General features: G+C 48.7%; 1 protein-coding gene across 1 annotated transcript; it reads left to right on the plus strand.

The window, feature by feature from the left end:
* Window positions 1–15,334: 15,334 nt before the first annotated feature.
* SOWAHC (sosondowah ankyrin repeat domain family member C) lies at window positions 15,335–23,617 on the plus strand. Its single transcript, XM_085622646.1, has one exon. It carries the CDS (start codon window positions 15,593–15,595, stop codon window positions 16,985–16,987), a length of 1,395 nt encoding a protein of 464 aa, XP_085478772.1. The 5' UTR covers window positions 15,335–15,592; the 3' UTR covers window positions 16,988–23,617.
* The last annotated feature ends 1,137 nt before the right edge of the window (window positions 23,618–24,754 follow it).

Here is a 24,754-nt window from a genome sequence, read left to right on the forward strand (position 1 = left end):
CCCTGACAAAGGCTAGGGGGTCAGGAACTCTCTAACCTGCCCCCTTTTCACGTTCTCCACCTTTCTTTTTCACTGTCACACACAAAACGGCGGCCGACACTTCCTGATTTCGGCCGATTCGAATGTTGCCTGACAAGTAACCACCAATCAGAATTACGCTCGCGCACGTTATGGTGCGCGCATATAGATATTTATGTACTTTTAACTGCAATTTTCTCAGGAACTACTGAACAGATTGACACCATATATACAAAAGGCACATGCCTGACCTGAGGACTACCTCTTTGCCAAATTTCAAGTAATTCTGTTCAGCCGTTCGGGCTGTACCTTCGACTAAAGGTCCTATTGGAAAATGCATGGGGAAAACACGTTTTGGGACCCCCCTTTTTTCTCAGCCCCCGCTTGACGATTCACCCCGAGACTTTCAGGGTAGGAGCTGAGCGGAGCACCCCATTAGTTTTGAAAATTTCGCGAGGATTCGTCAACCGGCGCCAAAGTTATTCAAAATAGAATTTTCAGATTTCCTATGGAAACTCGGTCCTAACTATAACTATCTACTGGCGACCGTCAGTAGATAATATATATATACAAATATATATATATATATATATATATATATATATTACATTACATCTTTGGGTATAATTAAGGAGACCAGACAAACTAGCACCCTGCAACAGTAGTTAAAGCTGTGCACACCAACAAAGATACTTTGGAAGTGAGTGTTGAAAGGAGGGGGCGTGTGTGATATTGTGTCACGCGATCCATGGCGTAATTAAAGATCTAAAGTCAAACGATTAAAAGAGGAAAAGATTCGGGCCAACTCCACATGCTCGCAAGCAGCGGAGGGAGTGTGGTATGTAGAGCGGTTAGATAGCACTGTTGGGATTTGTGCACGTGGGTAGGAGAAAGGGATTCGTGTACGTGGGCAGAGGAAAGAAGGCGTGAACTAAATTGGATTACGTAGGTCGCGGCATTGGAAATAAAACGGCGCTGCATTTAAAAGATCTGTAACCGGCTGTCGAAAACAAGAGATGGGGAAATCTTGTTGAGGGGTTGTGGGGGCAGCAAATGCTAACGCATGTACCCATTATAAAATAGTGAAAGAGCCATCCTACCAAAGCAGAGATGTCACATGACGCCAGCTGCAGTGTCCCAAAAAAACCATTACAGAATTGTGCAACATGACCAAGTACAGCTTATTTCAGCGACTGTGGAAAAACAAGGGAATTGTTTGCCAAAATCAAGATTATATCTGAAGGAATACAAACAAAGTTGGTCCCACAAACCACCTGGCTTCTCACCACCTGTTGTTCTGCCAGAAAACCTCAGAGGTGCAACAACGCACTCTCACAAAAGGCAGCACGAATTGTAATGAAAATATCTCATAAAGCTGAACACGGAAACTCATTGTCTCTTATTTCCAAAATAGTTTATGTCACTCACTGCATCCCTCGTTTCCCTACAATGCTATAACTAAGGCTGTGTATGAGGCCGTGGCGTAATGGCCAGCGCGGCCAAATTTGGAACCAGGGAGTAATCTCGATGTTGGCTCAACATCTTGTGATTCTGGGCACATCACTTAATCTCCCTGTGCCTAAAAAAACATGTGTTCTTGTGTAATGTAACTGGTGCTCATGCAGAGCGCTCCAATGCCTTCAGGTCGAGTTTACGCAATATAAAACGGTAAAAAATAAATCCCACAAAAATTACATTTCAACACATCAGGGTTTGCACTTAGTTACTCAGAAGTTGACCCTCACTCCTGGGCTGATGTGCAGCATGCATTTCAGGAACACAAACCCGTATCATACATGACAGTTCTTAGTACCTTTGTCCTGGTCAGCCAGGTGCAGGAAACATTCCATGCAAGTCCCATACTTGTTCAATTACAACACATACACAGTGCCATACTCTGGAAGGCTATTTACACGAAGCTGATCTTATGCAGAGTGAACTAAGCAGCAGAAGGTACAGGCCACTGCTCCTCCAAAAGCCAAGTAAACATTCCCCCCACATCCCAATGTGCCCACTGCGGTAATGGGTTAAGCCTTGAACTCCCTTCTAAAAAACACAAAGCTTCTGACTACAAAAGGGGGGTCATGAACCAGTGTTGTAAGCAGGCCCCGCCCCTTCAATAGTGGAGGAGGGACCAAACTCATACACCTGGTAGGCAGTACTAACAATGGTGACTTGAAACACGTTGCCAATTTAGGCCCTGATTACGAGTGGGGCGCAGCAGTATCGCCAAGCAGGATACTGCCTCGTCCAATTATAACTGGCCCATAGTTCACACACGTAGAGGTGTGTGAACACAGGTCGAATTTACCAGCTGTAAAAATCACTTGAGTGGCAGGGTGCAAGCACAGCTCAGATCTGGCCCCACCCAATCTCCCTAATGTGGCATTGGGGAGAACAGACCAATCCCTCCTGTCAAAATCTGTTCCTGATGTCCTCCCCAACCCTTGCGCCCCATCTCAGACAGGCTACAACGCTCCTATTTACTATTTGTTTCAAGCAGGAGGTATGTAGGAGTTTTATCCCCCATGGAATTTGGATTTTGTGAGGAATTTCACCGGGAAAAACGGATCTGCATTGTTATTCTTCCTTTTGTGTGGATTAACTCATAATAGCCAGATTTGGTGTGGACCTAACATTATCTATGCACACACAATATCCCCCACCTAAATTTCCTGATCAAGGTATTAGTGCCTACACAGGATTTGGGGCGTAGGAGTCCTGGCCACTCCTTCCAATTCTCTGCAGCTCTCACCTATTGAGGATGGGAACTCCGAAGTAGATAAACCCTAGAAATCTCGCTGCTTGTGGCTCAGACCTCACTTAGGGGCCTATTAGGATGGCGGGCGGACTTTCGTCTGCCCGCCACCCTAGCGGTGCTGGGACCGGCCGCTAGTGGTGCAGTGTTCCCGCACCGGCAATTAGGATGCCACCGCCACCGTGGCGGTGGCATCCTCTATTCCCAGCATTGTGGCGGCCGGTGCTCACAGCACCGCCCGCCACAATGCTGGGAATGCACGTCGTGCATTGGCATGCACAAGGTGACAGGCACTTTGTCCGTGCCAATGCAGCCCCCATGTGCCCCCCCAACATCCTGTGGGCCCGCAACGGGCCCCCAACTGCAAAATCCGCATGCCTTTGTTGCCGCCACGGAAAGGCTGCCTCCCGCTCCCATTGTAATACGGATGGGGGTGTCTAGCAGACACCGCCACCATATTTAACCCTTTTCCGCCCGGTCGACTCCTTGACCGGGCGGAAAAGCGGCGGTCTTCCTGTTCACCGCGGTACCCCCTGCCATCATGATATGGCGGGGGAAATGGGAGGCGGGCGGGGGATGATATCGGGCGGATCGCCACCGCCATGCAGGCGGTGGCGATCCGCCCGACATCATAATAGACCCCTTAGTACCAAATTGTCTAGTACTAGGATCTGTAACAGTCAGGGTCCATCGAACAGGATGAGGCCCTGTGGCTACCAGAGTCCTCCAGAATGTGAAATCTCGGGGCGTGGCTACGCGAGCTGCAATGGCGGACGCGAGTTAGCTGAGATCCGTCCAGCCCGCGGCAATATCCTTACATATCCTGGTCCCCCCGGCCACACATTGGGTCTGAAAGGGGTGTAGGGGCATCTCCCCCCCCCCCACGCAGCCGACCGACGGAGCCCTGGGTGCCCGGGTGCGCTATCGGCGGTGGAGTCGCGCCGCGCGCGGCCCGGGCCTAGAGACGCTGTTGCAGCAGGGGACTCGAGTGCTGCCTCCGGACGGCCCTGGCGGTGGCGGATCGCGGTGTGCCTGGCCCTGGTTGGCGGCAAGTGACGCTGGTGGCCTGCGATCCGCAGTGGAGGAGGTGACGGGGCCGATCACACCATTGGGGGTCGGATGCTCAGCTGATTGGCCCGACGACACGAGAGTGGTGGTGGTAGCGGAGGGCCCGGTGGAAGGAGCTGGCCCCGGCGCCACGCACTGAGGCGCAGTGGACCGGCGGTGAAGAAGCGCTGAGAGTCGGCGCGGCCACCGGCGCGGGTCCCACTGACTGAGAGCTGGAGTGGTGGAGAGACGGCCTGGAGTAACAGTAGTGAGGGCCCCCTGGACGTGGGGGGCCACGGCGGCGCTGCCCGACAGGGCTCTGATCCTCACCCACATGCCTGAGGCTTTCCACGCATGGGCGGATACTCGCGGTGGCCTAGAAGCGCGGGCCTACTTCTGGAGGCGAGTGCCGGCCTGGGCAGAGCAGCGATCGCTTTTGCGGCGGCCAGACCGGGCCGCGGAGGTAAGCGGGGAGGAGGAGAGACGCCTGCGATGGATCGGAGGGCTGCCCCTAGACGGAGGAGCGGAGTGTGCTGATATTGGGGCACCCGACACATACGGGGCAGCGCCTGGGACCCTGCGGACTGCTATAGCGATGCGCCATTGCTGGTGAGATCGGCCGTGTTGCGGTGGCGCATTGAGGCCCTGGGGCCTGGGGGACGGCTTCGTTGAGGGCAACCGGTCTGGAGGCTCCTGGTCGATCGCTGTCCGGGGGGGTCGCCCAACACCTGGCAGGACTGTACTGAGTCTGTGCACCTACCTTCGCGTGGGTCCGTGGAGCTTGGCCCCCTGGAGGGAACATCTTGAGCCTGGGGTGGCTGTTCAGGCATTGGGCCCTGCGGTGACTGATTTGGTTGGAGACCCCCGGAGAAAGACATGCCGAGGGATAAAGGTGGTGGCTCCGCGCGCCATGGCCCAATCGATACATTTACTGGTCCAGGGGCGGTGGCTGGTGCGACCGGGGGCCCACCGGAGACTATCCCGGATAACGCAGCCCTGATGGCGGCCATAACTTAATCCAGAGATATGTTGGATGCCAAGATCGGGGCGGTTGGGTCGGATGTTACATTGCTGCGTCAAGATCTGCGCAATGCAGTGTCTCGCATCATAGAGGCGGAGACCCGGATTTCAGGGGTTGAGGATGATGTTACCACGTTGAATCAAAAAATGGCATCCATGGAAAAGATGCAGCGGGGCTTGGCGCTTCGGGTGGAAGACGCAGAAGGACGGGCCCGGCGGAACAACCTTAGATTTGTGGGCTTTCCGGAGTGATGCGAGGCGGGTAATATGGAACGCTTCCTTACACACTGGCTGGAGGGTTGGCTCCCGCCGGACACGCTGTCACGTTGCTTCGTGGTGGAGCGGGCCCACTGGGCGTTAATGCAGAAGCCGCCGCCGGGGGCGAGATCGAGACCTGTGATAGCGAGATTCCTGAACTATATGGACCGGGATGCCATCCTGAAACAGGCCCGGGCTAAGGAGCCGCTGCAATATGAAAATGTACGCATCTCGATCTTCCCTGACTATACTCGCCTGGTGCAGCAGCAGCGTCAGTCCTTCATGGCCACGAAGGCCCGCCTGAGAGACCTTAAGCTACCATATGCTCTGCTGTATCCGGCTCGCCTGCGGGTAGTGTATCAGTCCCGCACCCACTTCTTCGATACCCCGGAGGAGGTCTTCAGGTGGGCTGACGAGATTGTGCGGCTACGAGTGCATACGCCTCCTGGCAGGGAGTCAGACTCTTCCTCCGGAGAGGTGGCCCGGAAGGATTCGAAGAGATGGCAACGGTTGGGGGACAGACGGTCGCGCTCTAGGCGGCGCTCGGGGTCGAGTGGGTCCGTGGTAGGAGATGGCCCGGGGCATGAACATTGACGCCTGTGACTCTGCTGCTTGGAGCTGGGCTTGGGGGTGGGGGGGGGGGCTTTCTTGGGTCCCTAATGTGTTTATTATAGTCCTTGAGAGGGGATGGCCGGGGGAGCAAAGGGGTGGGCTGGTGTTCCACCGGGCTAGTCCGGGTCGGGACCTGGCCTGAAGAACATGGGCTGGGAGTTTGGGATCCATTGGATGGGGCGGTGCAATTTCCCCGGTTGGGAGGTGGGTGCTTGCCCCGCCGCGACAGATGCTTCAATGTTGTTGAGGTATGGGGTGGGGGGTATGTTTGGGGGGAATAGTTATGGGTTCCGCGTCGCACTTTCATGGTGGGTTTCTGACATTGGTCCTACACCTAGCTGCAGTATTCTATGGGGGAGGGAGAGGAGGTTCATTCCCAATGGCTAGCGAACAGATTGGGGGTCACAAGAGTCCCAGGTACCCTCCGAATACTGAGCTGGAATGTAAAGGGGGCACTTGATAAAATTAAGCGAGGGGCGATACTACAACAGGCTAAGAGGGCACGGGCGGATATCCTTCTGCTACAGGAGACGCACCTCTTGGGGACGAAGACCCCATGTTTGCAAAGATATGGCTACCACCAGATATTTCATGCAGAGTTTGCGAGAGGGTCCAGAGGGGTAGCGATACTGGTTCAGCGTAGGGTCCCATATGTACACACGCAGCTGTGGATTGACCCTCAGGGCCGCTATATATTCCTCAGGGGTACGATCGGGGATGTCCCCGTGATCGTGGGTAGTGTGTACGCGCCCCCCCCCCTTGCAGTGGTCCTTTGTGGAGAGGGTATTGGCCCTCTGGGCGGATATGCCGGATGTGCTCTCTATTGTGGGAGGGGACTGGAACGATGTTATGGATCTGGCCAGAGACCGGAGCGGGGGGAAGGCAGTGAGCGGAGAGGTGGCCCCACGAAACTCAGTTCCCTAGTGACTAGTCTTGACTGGGTTGATGTTTGGCGGTGGACACACGAAGATAGGCGAGAATATACGTATCTTTCAGCGGTCCATGCTACCTTCTCGAGGCTGGATTACATATTTCTTCCCCGGGCGCGAGCAGGTGGAGTGGTACTCACGGAGATTCTTACCCGCGACCTATCAGATCATTCTCCAGTGTCCCTTGAGCTGGCCATAGGCAGAGGGCGGCAGCCATTTAGATGGCGTTTGTCACCATGGCACCTACAGAATGCGGCCTATAGTACTCACATGAGGGAAGCCATTGCCCATTACTTTGATTCTAATGAGGGATCGGTGTCAAGGGTGGGATCTCTGTGGGAGGCCTTGAAGCCGACTTTGCGTGGGGTGGACATCTCCTGGTGCTCGGCGGCTCGTCGCAAGCACAGGGACGAACTGATGCGAGCGGAGGCCTCCGTTGAGGCACTCGATCGACAAGCTAGGGAGGAGGGAGGAAGACGGTGGGTGAGGCACCTGCTCCAAGCGCAACAGTCATGTGCAGCCCTTCTTATGGATAAAGCCCGACAGCTTTGGCTGGCGACGCGTAGCAGGATTTATCAGTGGGGGGACAAGTCCAGGACGATGCTTTACAGGTTATGAAAGCGCCTGGGCCCAATGGGTTTCCGAGTGAATTCTTCAAACGCTATAACACACAACTGGCCACCTACTACCGAGCTGTAGTGGAGAAGGCCAGGGAGAGGGGCATGCTCCCCCCGGACTGGAGACATGCAGAGGTGGTGGTATTTCTTAAACCTGGCCGGCCCCCGGATCAACGGGCCTTGTATCGGCCTATCTCCCTCCTCAACGTGGAGGCGAAGATCCTGGCCTGATCCTGGCCAAAGCACTAGCTAATCGTCTTTTGCCCCATATATCGACTCTTATACATCCAGATCAGGCGGGATTCATGCCTGGGAGGGCCACTAGACACAATATCAGGCGGGCGCACGTGGCGGGGGAATCAAGCCACTGGAATCAAGCTATCCTGGCTGAAGAGGGGTGAAACCCCGAAACCGGTCCTAGGATGCTTGTTTCCAGTCCAGGGAGGACCTGGCTTGGCAGTTCGGGCTGGACTGTGCCCATGAGGCACAGGGTCAAGACTGATTTGCATATGGCTGGGTTCAAACTGGAAAGGCATGGTGAGCAAAAAAACGATGGATTTAGGCCCAGATCTCTGTACTGGGGTGAATGTATGACATTGTTCTGCATTCTGTCCATCTATTCTTGTTTTTGCATTTGTCACCCCGAGTGGGAAGGGTATGCCCAGACGTGGGTCCCGTGCTCTCCATGCCACTGGAATCAAGCTATCCTGGCTGAAGAGGGGTGAAACCCCGAAACCGGTCCTAGGATGCTTGTTTCCAGTCCAGGGAGGACCTGGCTTGGCAGTTCGGGCTGGACTGTGCCCATGAGGCACAGGGTCAAGACTGATTTGCATATGGCTGGGTTCAAACTGGAAAGGCATGGTGAGCAAAAAAACGATGGATTTAGGCCCAGATCTCTGTACTGGGGTGAATGTATGACATTGTTCTGCATTCTGTCCATCTATTCTTGTTTTTGCATTTGTCACCCCGAGTGGGAAGGGTATGCCCAGACGTGGGTCCCGTGCTCTCCATGCCACTGGAATCAAGCTATCCTGGCTGAAGAGGGGTGAAACCCCGAAACCGGTCCTAGGATGCTTGTTTCCAGTCCAGGGAGGACCTGGCTTGGCAGTTCGGGCTGGACTGTGCCCATGAGGCACAGGGTCAAGACTGATTTGCATATGGCTGGGTTCAAACTGGAAAGGCATGGTGAGCAAAAAAATGATGGATTTAGGCCCAGATCTCTGTACTGGGGTGAATGTATGACATTGTTCTGCATTCTGTCCATCTATTCTTGTTTTTGCATTTGTCACCCCGAGTGGGAAGGGTATGCCCAGACGTGGGTCCCGTGCTCTCCATGCCACTGGAATCAAGCTATCCTGGCTGAAGAGGGGTGAAACCCCGAAACCGGTCCTAGGATGCTTGTTTCCAGTCCAGGGAGGACCTGGCTTGGCAGTTCGGGCTGGACTGTGCCCATGAGGCACAGGGTCAAGACTGATTTGCATTTGGCTGGGTTCAAACTGGAAAGGCATGGTGAGCAAAAAAACGATGGATTTAGGCCCAGATCTCTGTACTGGGGTGAATGTATGACATTGTTCTGCATTCTGTCCATCTATTCTTGTTTTTGCATTTGTCACCCCGAGTGGGAAGGGTATGCCCAGACGTGGGTCCCGTGCTCTCCATGCCACTGGAATCAAGCTATCCTGGCTGAAGAGGGGTGAAACCCCGAAACCGGTCCTAGGATGCTTGTTTCCAGTCCAGGGAGGACCTGGCTTGGCAGTTCGGGCTGGACTGTGCCCATGAGGCACAGGGTCAAGACTGATTTGCATATGGCTGGGTTCAAACTGGAAAGGCATGGTGAGCAAAAAAACGATGGATTTAGGCCCAGATCTCTGTACTGGGGTGAATGTATGACATTGTTCTGCATTCTGTCCATCTATTCTTGTTTTTGCACGTGGCGGGGGCGGCGGTCCGGCAGACTGGGGAGGGTGCGGCACTGCTGCTGGCGGACATGGATAGGGCCTTTGATTCCTTGAGCTGGGTATATCTGTTTGCCTTATTGCACCGACTCAATCTGGGTACGAGATTTCTGTCTTATCTCCAGCTCCTCTACACAGACTTGACGGCGGCAGTGCGGGTGGCGGGGGCGACATCTCCTGTCTTTCCCATACAACTGGGCACGCGACAGGGATGCCCCCTGTCCCGTACCTGTTTGCGTTGGCCATGGAGCCATTGGTGGCGTGGGTGCGTATTGATGCGCAGATCCGGGGTTTCGAGTGGTCTCCGGAGGTGTCGGACAGAAGCGCATTATATGCCGATGACGTCCTGTTCTTCCTCACGGAGTTAGACACATCGGGGCCGCGACTCTTACGAATCATGCAGATCTTTGGAGAGCCATCGGGATTATATATGAATCCCTCCAAATCCACGCTGTGGATGCTGGGAGATTGCCCGGGGCCCGGCGCGTGGGCACGGGATATTCCTCTGGCGGTAGGGAGGATTGAAATACCTGGGGGTGTTCCTTTCAGAGACTCTGGAGCTGTCTTGGGTCCGCAATGTAGCGCCTGTATGGGAAAGGATCCGCACGGATCTCAAGACCTGGTCTTGAATGCCTTTGACGCTGTATGGCAGGTCGGCAATCTTTAAGATGGTGGCACTACCTAAGTTGCTGTACCAACTGCAAAATTATCCATACCCGATCCCGCCTCGATGGTTCCGACAGGTGAACTCGGCGTTGGGGCAGTTTCTGTGGGAGGGGGGCAAAGTGCGAGTGGCTCTTACAACGTGTTTTTTATCCTCATATAGCGGAGGACTTGCGTCTTCCGATGTCCTATCCTACTATCAGGCCTCGCACCTCCTTGTTCTTAACGAGTGGTGGTACGGGTATAGAGGAGACCCGGCGTATGCGCTGGAGAGGATGCTTATGGGAACCAATACAATACACGCTATCCTGTATTCGGCGCCGGTGCGCAATAGCCTACCGTCGGCCACACGTGTGGTGTTCCTGATCTGGCGGCAGGCATTGTGTCGGATGGGCTGGTGGAATGTATTAACCGAAGAGACCCCCCTCTGGAGCAATGGGCGCTTCCCAGACTTGATGGCGCTGAGAGGCTTCCGTGGATGGGACGATATTGGCATCTCGACATTGGGAAATGTCATGAGTGGTACGACACTTAAATCATTTCAAGATTTGCAGAGGGAATTTTCTATGCCCCAATCACAGTTCTATAGATATCTGCAACTGCGGCATGCGTTGTCCCCCAGCCTGGAGGGTCTGACGTCGCTCCCAGAGTTTAGCCCGTTGGACGCGCGACTTTTTATGAGAGATCTGGAAACCAAAAAAATCTCCAGGATCTATCAGGCCCTGGTGATTCATTGCTCCACGAAGCTTCAGAAGTTGCGGGGAGATTGGGAAATTGACGTGGGTGCCTTAGATGAGGATGACTGGAGGGAGGCCCTGGTAGCCCCAAGGGAGGCAGCTATAGCGATGAGACTGCGCCTCATACAATTCAAATACTTACACAGGGTGTACTTTACCCGGGTCAGACTGTACCGAGCGGGCTTGATTACTGCTCCGGACTGTCTTCGGTGTGGTCAGGAAGAGGGGACATTTATACACACTACGTGGAACTGCCCGGCGCTGGACCAATTCTGGAGGGGGGTACTTGCCTGTCTGGCCGAGGTGCTGGGGTGGGAGATCCCGCGCACGCCACGATTTGCATTGCTACATGTTATGGAGGGCATTGGGAGCAATATATATAAGCAGCACTTGCTACGGCTGGGCGTTACGCTGGCAAAGCGGGATATCGCCAGGGCATGGAAGGCGCCTAGGGCTCCATCGATCACTGCATGGAAGAACGGCCTAGATTTTTGTATGGGGCTGGAACAACCCATATATGTAGCCCGACGATGTCCACGCAAACATTATAAAATATGAAAATGGTGGGTGGATTACCGGGGGCTGTGGCTGGAGCCACCAGTGGAAGACGAGTATTCGCTATGGAGCTGTGTAAGAAGTCTGGTCAAGAAGGGGGGGCGCTGGGCAAGACGGGAGGTCCGGGGGACTTAGCCTACCACAATGGGATGCGGCGGTGGGACTTTGGGGCTGGGGTGGGGAATCCCTGGATGTGGTGCGATGCTGGGGATGGGGTGGGGGGAGTTCGGGGGGGGGGGGGGTTGTTCTCATTCAAGTTATTTGCATGACATATGTACAAATAGATTGCTATAGAGCTATGCTACAATGTGAATCTGCTATCGACCCTGATATTCAGGGTCCTGTAACACCTGTGCAATCAATTAATAAAATACGTTTTCAACAGAATGTGAAATCTCTGTTCCTTTGCCACCCAGTTCAGGTGTGGAAGGAAATCTTCTTGAAGGTCTGTATCATGGGCAGCTCCTCATGACCTCTTTGCTGTAATCTGTTTGAGGATGGATTACCAAGTAAACCTCTGGAAAATTCTGGACTTTACTTTCACAGTCTAGCTAGGCCCTTCCCTTCTGGAAAACTCCGATCACAACTCCAAATTTTGTCCCTCATACAAGACTTGGCTCTAGGCACTTCTTGTTGAACAGGTATACATTGCTGTGCTTCTATCCTGGCCTTCCCACAGTGGCTCGCCCAGGGCTTTGCAAAACAGTGCACCGGCTGCAATCAGTCTCAACATACTTGTTTGGGAAGGAGGCCATACATTAATTTCAACAGGTTTTAAGTTTTTGCCTTCAACAATTGACACGTTTTTCAAAATGCTCTAATAATCGGCATGAAAAGCACCAGCTGCATCTTTAGCAGAAACCCAAGTGGTTATAGATGCTTACTGAGTGTTTTGTAGGTGAAGTGTATGCTGGTCTGGAATAAAAGGCCTCAATTAAATCCTGAAATGGCAAATCTGTTATGCTTACCAGCATGCCAATCATATGCCTAAGATTGAGCTTGTCTCCCATTATATAACCGGTAGACAACGCTCTTTCACGATCTCTACTAAGGCCCAATCTTGATTGACCCGGTAATCCCACTTTGGGCGTTGACAAGAGTTTACTCTCAAAAACAGAATTATAATTTTGAAGTAAATCATGGTTGATTGCTTCTTTCATTTGTTACAAGGAAACCCTGCTTGCAACTTCAAAGAATGACTAAGTTAATTTTGCTTCTCATAAACTTAAACCAGTGAAATAACATGATGCAAGGCATCTAGTGTTATCAGAGATGTAAATGGGATGATAAAAACTCCATGCAAATTTACTCAGTTCATATTTCTAAATACATTTGTTGCTAGAACTGGAGTGATGTGTGCCAATAAAAGTTTGGCATGTTTCTCCAAGGAGGCAGATCTAAGCCGAACATCTGGTTAAGGGGGTTCCTGAATCAACGGGATAAAAGAAATGGGATGTTTGCCCATTCATAAATTTTGAGACAATATCGGACTAAGAGGTGAACGTGCACAGTGCCCCACTTCAATTTTTGGCAGGTGTGAGTGAGGCACACACTCTAACACCATAATTTCACTAGCACTCACTACCTAATTAAGTGAAATATTAGAAGTTGTTTTGAACTTTAAAAAAAAAAGAGAGAGAAATCTTGGAATCCTTCAACCAAACACAGATCCCTCACTGATCTAAGTGCAGGGTGTCCAGGTGTACTCTAGCCAGCCTTGTATCTGCCATTGTACTGAGAAGCTAATACTGTGTTCTAGCTGAAATTATTGCTCTGCTGAATAAAGCTAAAACCAGTACTTGCTGAAATCTTACAGTGCTTGCTGCCAATTGTCAGACCCCATTCAGGAGGGGGAGGGCAAATGGCAGACAGACTACTATGCCCCAACATTGGCGACAGAGGTTCTTTGCCACTGGTCTGCTGGGCGCATTCTTACTATGACTCTGCAGACAACCCCTTCTGCACTTGATTTTCAGGGTACCAAAGGCAAACGGTCACAGGTTTCTCAGGGAGGAAGTGTAAGGGTGCTCAAGCTCAGAATTTAACAATCAACAAAAACATACAATACATTCAATGTCCAGCCCACTGCTCATCTTTTTGCAAAACTAAAGTACTTTTAATCACACAACAGTATTACATACTAGAACAGTTCAACTTAAGATACAAGTTGGTGACCCTAGGGATGTCTTCCCCCTGTGGTGCACCTACCCAGCTCCCTCTGTGGTGAACCCACCTCAGTTGATTCCCTAATGGCTGGTTGGCACCAATGGTGCTAGCAAAGTCATAAATCAGGCACGGGTTCAGCCTCTACTATCCCCTACAAGTCAAATGAGCACACAGCTCTCTTCAGTTCAAGTTTCTTATTCCTTGTGGTCTAGTTGGTGTGCTGCAATTTGGAATGCTCCTTCAAGAGCATATCTAGCACACTAGTTGTTATTCCCTTAGCAGACATGGAAAGCCAGACCAGAATCAGGGGCCACCACAGATATATATCATTTTATTGTAGTAATCAATTAAAATCATTACAAATACAAAGGAGTGGAGGTGATGCAAACCGCTTTCCCTAGCGGATAACATCGCCTCAAACAGGACTTCATGTTACTTCCATTAAAGAAGGCATTTGACTATTTTTTTAAGCGATATTTAACAATTTTGCACATAGAGAAGCTCAGATATATGTGTTGTGTTTGTACAACATTTTAAGACATCTGTGTAGTGCTGTTTTTCCAAGAACACTGGTCTAATAGATTCTTGGTGGTACTGAGAAAGTCTACAGGGTTGTGGCAAGTTACGGAATGAAGGCCATATGGCTTTAGAAGCATTCACTTGAATTAGATTATCTTGTATTTTACTCAGATTTATACCTTTTGGCTGACTGGAGAACCATTATTGCAGTTACAGAGAGGTACAGGGCTCTTAGGAAACGTTCCTCTCGCCATGATACCCTGTTCGCATCTGGACCCACTGTAAATATTTTTCACATCACTTCAAAGTGGTTTTACACAGCCTCACCATGGTTGCATCTGAGCTCAGTCCCTGCCCGAAGTGCAAAAATAATTTTGCCATACTTGCCTGCATAACTTCTTTTCCCAACACCAACAAAGTGCTCTAAGGTGGCATAGCAGTTGTGTGCAGGCCTTTACTAAAAAAAAAAACACACATATAACAATGGAAAAAATAAGTTCTTATCTGGAGCGAGTATCAGGAGTAAGTTAATCAATTTGTCTCCGAAGGAATATTTTTTTAGCAAGACCAGTGCTTTAAATGGGCAGGCACTGAGTACCTGCGCCTCTTAACTTGAAAATGAGAGTAATAGCTCTTCTCAGCAGCAAACAGGTACTCTGAGACAGTAAGTACTTGCACTTTCATATTTCCTTTTTAAATCACTGAAACGAATTAAAGTGTAGATAGTTTTGCAATTTACGAAACAGACTGTCCCCATAAATAGTATAGGCAGAAGACAACTTTAAATTAATCAGGGGCGTAGCTTCAAGGGGTTTGTTTGGGGTGCTACACCCCCTCTCCCACCCCCAATAAATGTATATTGAGATAAATAGTAGGGTGCAGGTGCTTTCAGTCCGGTCTGTCGGATTTTACCAGGAGTTTTTATACACACAGACAAAAATGCACACATTCTCTCTGTCTGGAAAGCCTTTAAAAATGTTGGTTATTTCATAAAGTAATGCGCTTTCTTTCACTTTCCACCCCTACCAATCCGCATTCCTCTCCCTTTCCACTGCCCCTGTAGCCCCTCTCGTGCGCCCTACTTGTCCTATAATGTATTATAACATTATATGCCAGCGTGATTGTTAGGAAAATATTACCCCCCCCCCCCCGCTTTATTGCCCATTTAATATCCCCCAAAATTAAAAAAAAAAAATAATAATGTATTGAAATGTAGGAAGGTACAACTGTTCTGCATACAGAATGTTCGCATGATCCCACTCGTTTTTTGCCAAATACGTGTACAGTGACATCAGTCTTGGTTAGTGGTAAAACCAGGATTATAATCCAGGTCTGGATGTAAATAAACGTTTAAGGGAAAAACAGCGGCAATCTTCTTCATTAAGAATGAACCACTGGTTGCTGCTCTGCACAGTGGAAGGAGCGGGACTGGGTACCAGCAGGGAATGAGAGAGCGGAAGTGAGGAGATAATAACTGGGGGAGGGACTGGGATTTGGAAAGAGTAGGCGGGGAAGTGAGACAGGAGACAAGAACCAGATCGAGAGAGGCTGACACTAGCAGGCACCGTGGAAAGGGTGAAAGGCTGATGAAGAGCAAAGAACTGCCAGGAGCACCAGTTGCAAGCAGCGCGCTGTGACCGAGACGATGCCTCTACCCCGCTTCAGCATCCTGTTGCTGCCGCCAGGGAGGATGCTGAAGCGGTGATCCTTCGAGGGGGGCACCGGTGCCGCCCTGGAGATGGCGGAGGAGCTAAGCCTGGACATGGTGCTCAGCTTTCTGCAAGAGAGGGGCGGCCGGGCCCGCAACCATGAGCTGTTGGAGCGCTTCAAGGGCTGTCTTAACCCCTCTGGCCCCGAAGAGGACCGGGCCCGCGCCCGGCAGCGCTTCAAAGACTTCGTCAACGAATTGGGCAGCGTGCGGCAGGAGGCGGACGGGCTCAAGTATGTCTGCCTGAAGAAAAGGTACCGGCAGCAGGCGTCGAGAGAGGAGGTCCCCCAGGAACTCACGGGAGAGGCACCTGAGAAGCAGCTGAGCCCCGCTGTAGAGCAGCAGCCACAGCCCACCCCTGTGATCTCCGTCACCGTCGCCACCGAGGATGCCCAGCCCGCACCTGAGCCCCCCGAGGAGGCTGACCAGCAGCTGGAGGGGTCCGGCAAGGACGCGCCTGCCCCTCTGGGGGGCAGCACCGATGGGGACCCGACACCCGCAGACTCTCCCCGGTCCCCGCGCGGGGCCGCCGGCTATTCCCCGGTGGCCGCGATCCGCAGCAGCCGGGAGACCTTCCGCGAGCTGCTGCTGAGCGGCGCCTCTCCACAGCTCCGCCGCGGCGGCTTCTTCCCCGGCCGGCGGGGAGGGGACTCGGACTCTGCGTCCCTGGGCTCGGAGGAGGCCCCGCTGGCGCTGGAGCCCCGGGAGCACGCCTGGATGCTGTGCTCCGCCTCGGGCTCCAGCCCCTGGGCGCTGCTGGCCGCCGAGCCGGCGCTGCTCACCCGGCGGGACTTCATCACCGGCTGCAGCTGCGTGCACTGGGCGGCGCGGCACGGGCGCCACGAGCTGCTGGCCGCGCTGCTCGCCTTCGCGCGCCGCCACGGGCTGCCGGTGGACGTGAACGCGCGCACGGCCGGGGGAGGCGGCTACACCGCGCTGCACCTGGCCGCCATGCACGGCCACGCCGAGGTGGCCAAGCTGCTCATCGGCGCCTACGACGCGGACATCGACATCAGAGACTACAGCGGCCGCAAGGCGCACCACTACCTGGGCCCCGAGGCCGACGAGGCCCTGCGGGGGCTGGTGCGGGGCGAGGTAGAAGGGGAGGAGGCGCCCCCTGCCGCCGAGGAGGGCAGCGCCGCCGGGCGCTGGAGTCTGTCGAGGGTGCTGCCCACCGGGCTCATCGTTCACAAGCTCTCGCAGGTGGTGGAGGAGGACCACGGCGGCTCGCAGGGGACAGCGCACAGAGGGAAGCCGGTGAGCAGGAGACCCTCGGGCGGGAGTAGGCCCAAGCCCCGGCTCAACAAGATGAGGTTCAGGACCCAGATCATCCATAGCACCTACGGAGGGGGTGAGGTGGAGGGCGACGGAGCGGCCCTGAAGAGCCCACCCAAGCTCAGGCCCAAATCCAACATGTTCGGGTGAAGTTGTTGAAGCTTCCAGAGGAGACCCTCTGGGATGTAAAGGATCGGGTCGGGCAAGCTACCACGAGGTAGAGCTTGCTGTCATAATGTTATGTGATTGAACTGAACAAATATCAACCAGTCACTGATGTAAACCCAGGTGAATTACACAAACCCACAGCACTGACGTGACTATCAGTGGCTACATGACTGACTGTTCGAACCTCTAGGTGTTGACACCATCCTCTTGTCCCTGGCATGAATGCGGTGACTGATACACAGCCCCATATACAGCATGAGCAAACCTATAGTTACAGTCCCCACGGCAGTGTGTCCCTCCCCCACCGCCCCGTGACAGCCTAACCTCTCATGCTGGCATGCACTAACGCCCTAAATACTGATGCAATCCCCTACGTACTAACCTCAACCCCCGGTTATTTACATGAACGAACCCCAGTGACAGACATGATCAATCAATCCTCCCTGAATACTTATGTACGGCCCCTGGTACTGACTGAACCTCAGTGACTGACAAACTTATTGGTACTGACCTAAATTCTGCCACTCGCCGGTACTAAAGCACTCCAATGCTGTGGGTTTGAAGTGTGGACTTTAATAATGTACTGCACTGACCGCCAACGCGAAAACGGTTAACCTTCCAAGAAGACATTACTAGGACCCAAGACAGCAGCACTAAAAATCGAGAAACAGCTGGGGAGTTTGTTTTTGAGATTTGGAAACCGTAACCCAGTGCACGAGAGAGGTTTTTGATTACTATTTAAGACTCATTTCGGAAGCAGCACTTAAGCTTTTTAGTGAACGGGTTCTTGCGGTACTATTAATGTTAACATGGTGAACTACACATTGTTCTTGAGTTACTAATAAACTTTAACAAATGTCGGACAAACTATCGCCCGTCCCCTCCCACCGAGCGAGAGAAATCAGATTTATTTATTCAGTCATCTCTTAAAAATATATATATTTTTGTAATTCCCAACTAAGTTAATCAGGGCAGCATAACAAAGACTCAAAGTAAAATCGAGATATCCCGACCTATAATTTGAGTGCCATTACTGTTGGCTGAATTTGGCATTTTGAATTTGGGCACATGGTATAATGTCTGCTTTGTTATAGTTGCATAATGCAAAACTATTTCAGGACAGGTTTGCAGTTCAAGCCAATGGCAACATATTTTCCCTTCTACAATAACATTTCATGTACTACTAGGTAATGAAATATGTAGATGGCGCTACTGGCTGGGCTCTTCAGACTGGAACAGCTTTTCTCCATTGCTTTTTCCCTTTTTCATTTATGGCTATAGGACCCCCTCAAGTGAAATAGATCATAATGTTTGCAGGATTTATGTTGTCATTCTATAAACTGGCATATACGCGTAAACTTGTTTCCCTACTATGCAAAACATTTGATTACGTTTGTTTTATTACCTATTGAACTTGTGATGTAAAATTGTGGATAGCAGCAGTATTTCTAAGTCAATCTTGTCAGCTAATAACTTAAAATCACGTTCATCCTGTGGGTAGCTATTCACAAAGATCACACCACACTTGAACAGCACAGAGGAATGCACAAATGCATGTAGAGATCTCCTGTTTACCTACACAAACCTTGCCGTTTGTGTCGTTTTAATTCAAGGGAAGTCACTTTCCGTTTTGCGGACCAAAAAACATTGAACAAGAGTATCCAGGTGAGAATTGCTTTAATTCTGACTTTTAGTGTCAAGCAAGCTTTCTATGTAGGCTTGACACCTAGATCCAATATGTCAGGCCACCAATTTTGCAGTCAAGGAGTTTAATTTGACAGCCTAATATGTTCTGGAACTTTTAGTCCTTAGTTGCATCCACGGAATTGACACACCTGCTAAATACTTTAAATACAAATGCCCTGGACTGGAATGATGGTGCCCTGCTAACACGGAGTTAGGTGGAAGCCGTAATCTTGCAAGATTTGCATCAAATTAATAACTTTTAACTAGTTTCCTGTTTTGGAGCCTCTGGCCCATAAATTGTCAATAAAAAAAAAAAAAAAATAACCAACAACAACAACTTACCAGTGGTACATTGCACAAAGTTGAAACTGATTTATTTTATACCCACTAGCATGACATTGCTGGTACAAATCAGAGATACACTTTAACTTTCCATTTTAAGGAGGTTGGAGAGAATGGGTTTCGGGGGGGGGGGGGGGGACTCAAATTCTAGGTCTGTAAGTCTATTCTCAATTTTCAAGCCTACTGCACCCTTGAAAGGTTTAGAGTTATGCATCAAAACGTTCTAGTGTGTTGCTCTGTTCGTGCTGGAAGTTGAAAGTTTGCATTAGGCAATATTAAATATCTTCATAGAATAAAGCGTATTTAGCAGCGCCCGAACCATTATATCCTTTTCCGTGAGGTAGAAGGAATTTCAGGCCAGCATTCTGATCTGCTTCTCTTGAGCCTGGGTCGTATACTGAAATTACAATATATTACATCCTAGTGCTTAGAAGCAAAATCCATTCATATGTGTCTTGGTTATAAATGTGATGTCACTGGTTCAAACCAGCAACTTGATCCAGTACCTCTTATGCATTATGCCAGTATATTAAGAGTTTGTGCCATATACTGTAGACTGCACATTTCGGGTTTTTTGAAATCTGAAAATCTCCTGGGTTTACATTAGCTTAACATAATTTGGGACATCAAATCCTAGTCTGTAATTTCTACGAAGTACATCTTTTTTGGTTCTGCATTATTGTGCAACTTTTTTTTTTTTATAACCTCTCAATTCAGGAAATGTGAACGTTTGAGTGGTTGTAACCCAGTATTGTGTATGACTATACTAGCTCAAGTGAAGAAAATCTATTCCTTGTGCCTCGCTCTGAACTTGTTCTGCAGCCTCTTCCATGTTTCTCAATTTCTAATTACATTTTTTTTTTATCCCCTTTGTTTTCAAACCTTAGTTTTGAGATTTTGTTAGGACAGTTAATTCATTTTGCAGTTCAGATGAAGTCAGAAAGTTTGAAACGAACCCTTTATGCTATCTGTGTATTGTTAGACCAACCACAAAATACATTTATGAATATAACAAGTAAAAGGCAGTGTTTTAACACCGCGAGCTGGATTTAAGTGATGTGCATCCAACCTCAATTTAGTTGACTAAGATGTTATCTTTCTGCGTGCATAGTCGAATATCCTGATTAGCATAATTAGTATTGGCAAATGGGTGCCTCCATTTCGAATGGGTTTGTAAAGAACAGGTATTTTGACCGAAGAAACAACGTTACAACGGCTACTGTGTTTTTATTTTGGTTCATCCCCAGGAAAGTTCCTCCTGGTGGAAATGCTGCATATATCGGTGTTACTCTTGTGAACACTGACAAAGACAACTGATCTGGCTTTCTAGAAGACCTCACAAATTCTTTGCCAATTCCCAAAAAGTTCAAAATGTACCACATGTGTGAGTAATCAGCGGGTACAGTCTTATCCCTTTTCTCCTTTTTAAGTCTTTTTATGCATTAGGTGTATGGTGCCTGTCTAACAGCATTAAAAATATCACTAGGATGTAAAACCCCTAACTAATTCACAGAGTAATGGGGTCAATTTACGTATTTGTGTAGCCTAGGCATCCATGCAAGAGGATCTTTTTTAGATCTCATATTACCGCACATTTTCCCTTAAAAAAATAATTATTTACTGATATTGTAACTTGCATTTTGTTTAATTTTTGCTAGGTCAATTTTAGGTAAAGCACGCTTACAAAATTAGGATCTTTTTTGTGTTTTATCGATTTACATTTGCACAAGTGATATCCATGTGAAGAACTATGTAGTAGGTTGTAGTTGAATGGTACCAAGTTCAAGCTCTGGGCTTAATTTGTCAGTTGACCTCAAAGTTCCTTCCAACGGAGCGATCCATAGCCCACAAAAACAGAATCTGGTTAATGCATTTCAGCGCCATTAGTGTGTTGCTGATCTCTCACTTCTCTTATTGTTGGAAGTTTTTTTTTTTTAAATCCGTTTGATGTTTTTGCCAAATGTTACAAGGTCAGGCTAACACTAAAGCTTTTGATTACTGTCTTTCAGAATATGTATATTTGTTGCTTTGTTGCAAAAGATAACGTACTTCTCACCTTAAAACCGTAGGAAACTTTCAGGAATATTTCACTCTGATACGCAATGTGCTTTCCTTCTGTTTCACTGCATTAAGACCAAGTGGCAACTGACTGGGAATCTGTATGTCCCAACTTCGGGATCAACAATATAGAATGATTATCTAAATCTTTACTTACTTTTACAAAACTACGTGGGAAGCAAATGGAACTATGTTTAGAGAGCAGGATCATTAGTATTCTGCTGTTAGAGTCCCTTGCTACCAAGAAATCGCTGGCCGTGTCTTAAATGTATTGAGAATATGAAATTTAATGTACAATGTAAAATTTGCACTTTTTCTATTAGGAAGATAATAGGCTGGTCCTGTATCTCAAATGCTGCTTACTGCTTTAAAAAATCTCTATTCAGCAATTGTGTGTGAGCACTGTAATTAAATGCCTGGAAACAATTTTTTCTTTGTAATATTTTTTTCGGTTTAGGGCACTTTGACATTATAAAAAAAAAGTGTAGTGTCTTGCTCTTTAATTTTAATGACCTCAGCATCCTATTGTGTGAATGGTATGTACATGCAAGTTGTTGCGCTCGAAAGCATAAATATAAACTTGAAGAAGCAAGACTTGACAAAGCTAACAGGTGTGGCTTTATTTTTCTGTGGACTTTTAGTTGGTTCCCCCTTTCCACCCTACTTATCATCAAACGCAGCATGTTGGAAGCGCATTCCTTCTTTCACCACTCACATTTTCGCATGGTGTTTATAGGGGGATTTCCTCTAAAAAGGAGTAAAAGTCTGTAACTTGAAGCACTTTGTTGTAAAAAACACATCGCCTTTTAGTGACACTTGTTTACCAGCTTCTCCTCACTATTTGTTTGCACGCAGCCCTCCCATTCCGACTGTGGTGGCCTCTCGCATTCCATTTTTAGCTGCCTGGTTCTCATTGCAACTGCTCTGCCTTTCACCGCAGCTGCACAATTAGTCCAAAATCACTTGGGAGCCACACATTTCTTTTTGGGATGCAGAAGTAATGTTTGCACCCAGAACAGGTCTATGAGGGGTGTGCAAAGCGCGTCTGTTTTTTCCCCGCAGTTTGCGATTGGAGGCACCTTGCTCACAACTGTGAAGCAGATTGTGTAGTTGTGCTGCCTGTGCATGCCGTAATGAGAAATAACATGCAGTTTCCATGTTATTCCTCATTAAAGCATAATTGGCACCAGTTGTTCACTTGCTAATTCGTGCCTCAAGTTTGCCATGGCTGATTTTTTTGGCTTGAATTTGGAGGTTCAATCATGATCCGGCACTTAGTGTCTCAGGCACACCTGCCTCACACCCGCTGTCTTTCTTACAATGGTGTCCATGTTTGGATTGGGAATTACAAGAGGGGGGATTGTTGATGTAGGTTATAACTCAGTTAACATGTCATGAAGTCTTATTGGAGTTTTCTAAAGAAGGCATAGCTCTTAAATGAGCAGATGAGTCCAAGCCCTGTGCTGGCTCTCCCATAGGCTGAGTGTGCCCAAGGGCAGCTCGACCATGGTGCCTCATTGTGTCACCATCAGGAGTTTTCAGTGTCCTCTTAGCTCTGGGCCAGATCTGCAGTCTATGCATCGCCAAATGACATGACAGAAATAACTCTTTCTAGGAAGTACATAGCAATGTGAAGTAGTGGTTAACTAATTGATTGGTCTTGTTTACTACCTTTTCTATGCTTGTCAGAGTAAACACTTTTTTACCCACCCCCCACAAAACACCCAAATAGACCTCACCCTCGTTAAGCCAGATGGTAAAGGGTATAACATTCAGAAAGATGCTTCTTAAAGAACTTGGATTTAAAAAATGCCAATATGTGTTGTGCGTCATAATGCGAATTGTGCCTTCTTATGAAAAAATGACTTGGATGCTTTAATGATTTAGTGGTAAACATGTGTCATTGTGTGCACCTGTTTCTTATAATTCCAATGGAGTATATCCACCTTGGACTGATATGGATATTTGTCAACATCAGTTTCTCAACATAATTTGTTTATGCTGTCACAGATATGTACTTGGAAATAAGACGTTTTAAAGATGAAGCTTATTTATTAAAAAAAATAACACTAGAAAAGAAGATGACTGGAAGGTTCTGTTCTTTTTCACATGAATGCTGACTTCACTGTTACTCGAGACTACCACTCTGTGAGCTGTGTGGAAGAACACACGAGGCCAAATGACAGTCATTGAATACATACTCCATTGACATCCAGTGGCCCAATAATGCAATCAGGAAGCAACTGTTCCATGGACGTTTTCGTCTCTGAAGATGATTGCATCTTTTGGCACTCAAATAAAAGAATCACGCCGGTTAAGTAATTGAAGATACATGTTGATTAATTTCTTAACTGCCTTTCCAAAGTGTTGGTGCCAGTATGAAAATATTTAAGCATCAGTGAGGTTTGTCATTTGTGAAATTATATCTTGGTCGCCATCGAGTATGATTGTTTTTTTTCCACAAGGCAGTAATAGCTGGTCTAAATTTTTCTATAAGGTCTCAATAAAATAAGAAATAGTAATTTACTTGGTGTCTTATTCCTTTTCATAATGTGTATGAAGTAGGTTTTTAAAATCTTTTTTTTTTATTATTGATTTTTGCCATAAAAACTAAGTAAACAATTGCCCTGTATCAGCGCTGTAACACTCCTCCAACCCGTAGAGTGTGCCACTTATCACTGTTTCCAACTGGAGAATGTCCTTATACAGGTAGGCAAGATACGGTCAGAGTGATGGATATTAATACCATTACAAGTTATTTGATAATGTTGCAGTTCTGAGTTTCTTTCCTTGTGAAATTTCCCAAGAGATAAAAGGGCCTAGCATATGGAAATCACTGCACAAACAGACTTCTTACTGCTCTGCTCTAATCTGTAGATTACAACCCAGAAAAGTGTGGTAATACCTGTACTCTACATCTGAACTGGAGCGTGATTGCGCTCCACTGCTAGGCACACTGCAGATTTCGTGACTGTTTCACAAAAATACCATGCACTTGTCCTTGATTAACAATTTTTATTCCATGTACTCCAAAATTCGTTTTCACATTTTCTTTCTCCATTCACATGTGAGTTGGTATGTTATCCCAATGTTTCTGAAGCAACAGATCTGCCTATACGGGCCTTTCTCTAGGGCATGAGGGAATATGTAATTCATCCATAGCAGTGTATCTTGTTTTACCCAATGCATTTCAGGCTTTCCTAGCCCTTCTCCAGGGGTTCACTGCATCCTCCTTTTCAACGCTATCGAATCCAACCACTTTAACCTATCCCTAAATACTCTCCTCTGTGACACGATTTACCTTGAGAGTTTTAAGATCTACTTTCACGTGAAATAATTATTTCCATAGTCCCCTATTGCTAGCCTACTAGTATTCTCTGGCCTTTGCTGTACTGAGTCACCCGTACCAGCTACAGGTCATGATGATGTTCATCCTCATCTGCTTGTCTGCTATTCACCAAGGGTCTGGCTTGCTTGGTGTCTTTGTTCCATGGTGAGGGCATTCATTTCCACACTTAGGGCCATATGTAGGAAGCCCAATACCGGTCGGTAACGGCCGATTTTCGGTAAAAATCCCGTTACCGACCGGTATTCAGGCTTTTGGTATGTAGGGGGGGACATTTCAGGATTCGGTAATTTACCGAATCGGTAATATTACCGAAT

Source organism: Triturus cristatus, chromosome 8, assembly GCF_964204655.1.
Source record: "Triturus cristatus chromosome 8, aTriCri1.1, whole genome shotgun sequence".
NCBI classification, from domain to species: Eukaryota; Metazoa; Chordata; class Amphibia; order Caudata; family Salamandridae; genus Triturus; species Triturus cristatus.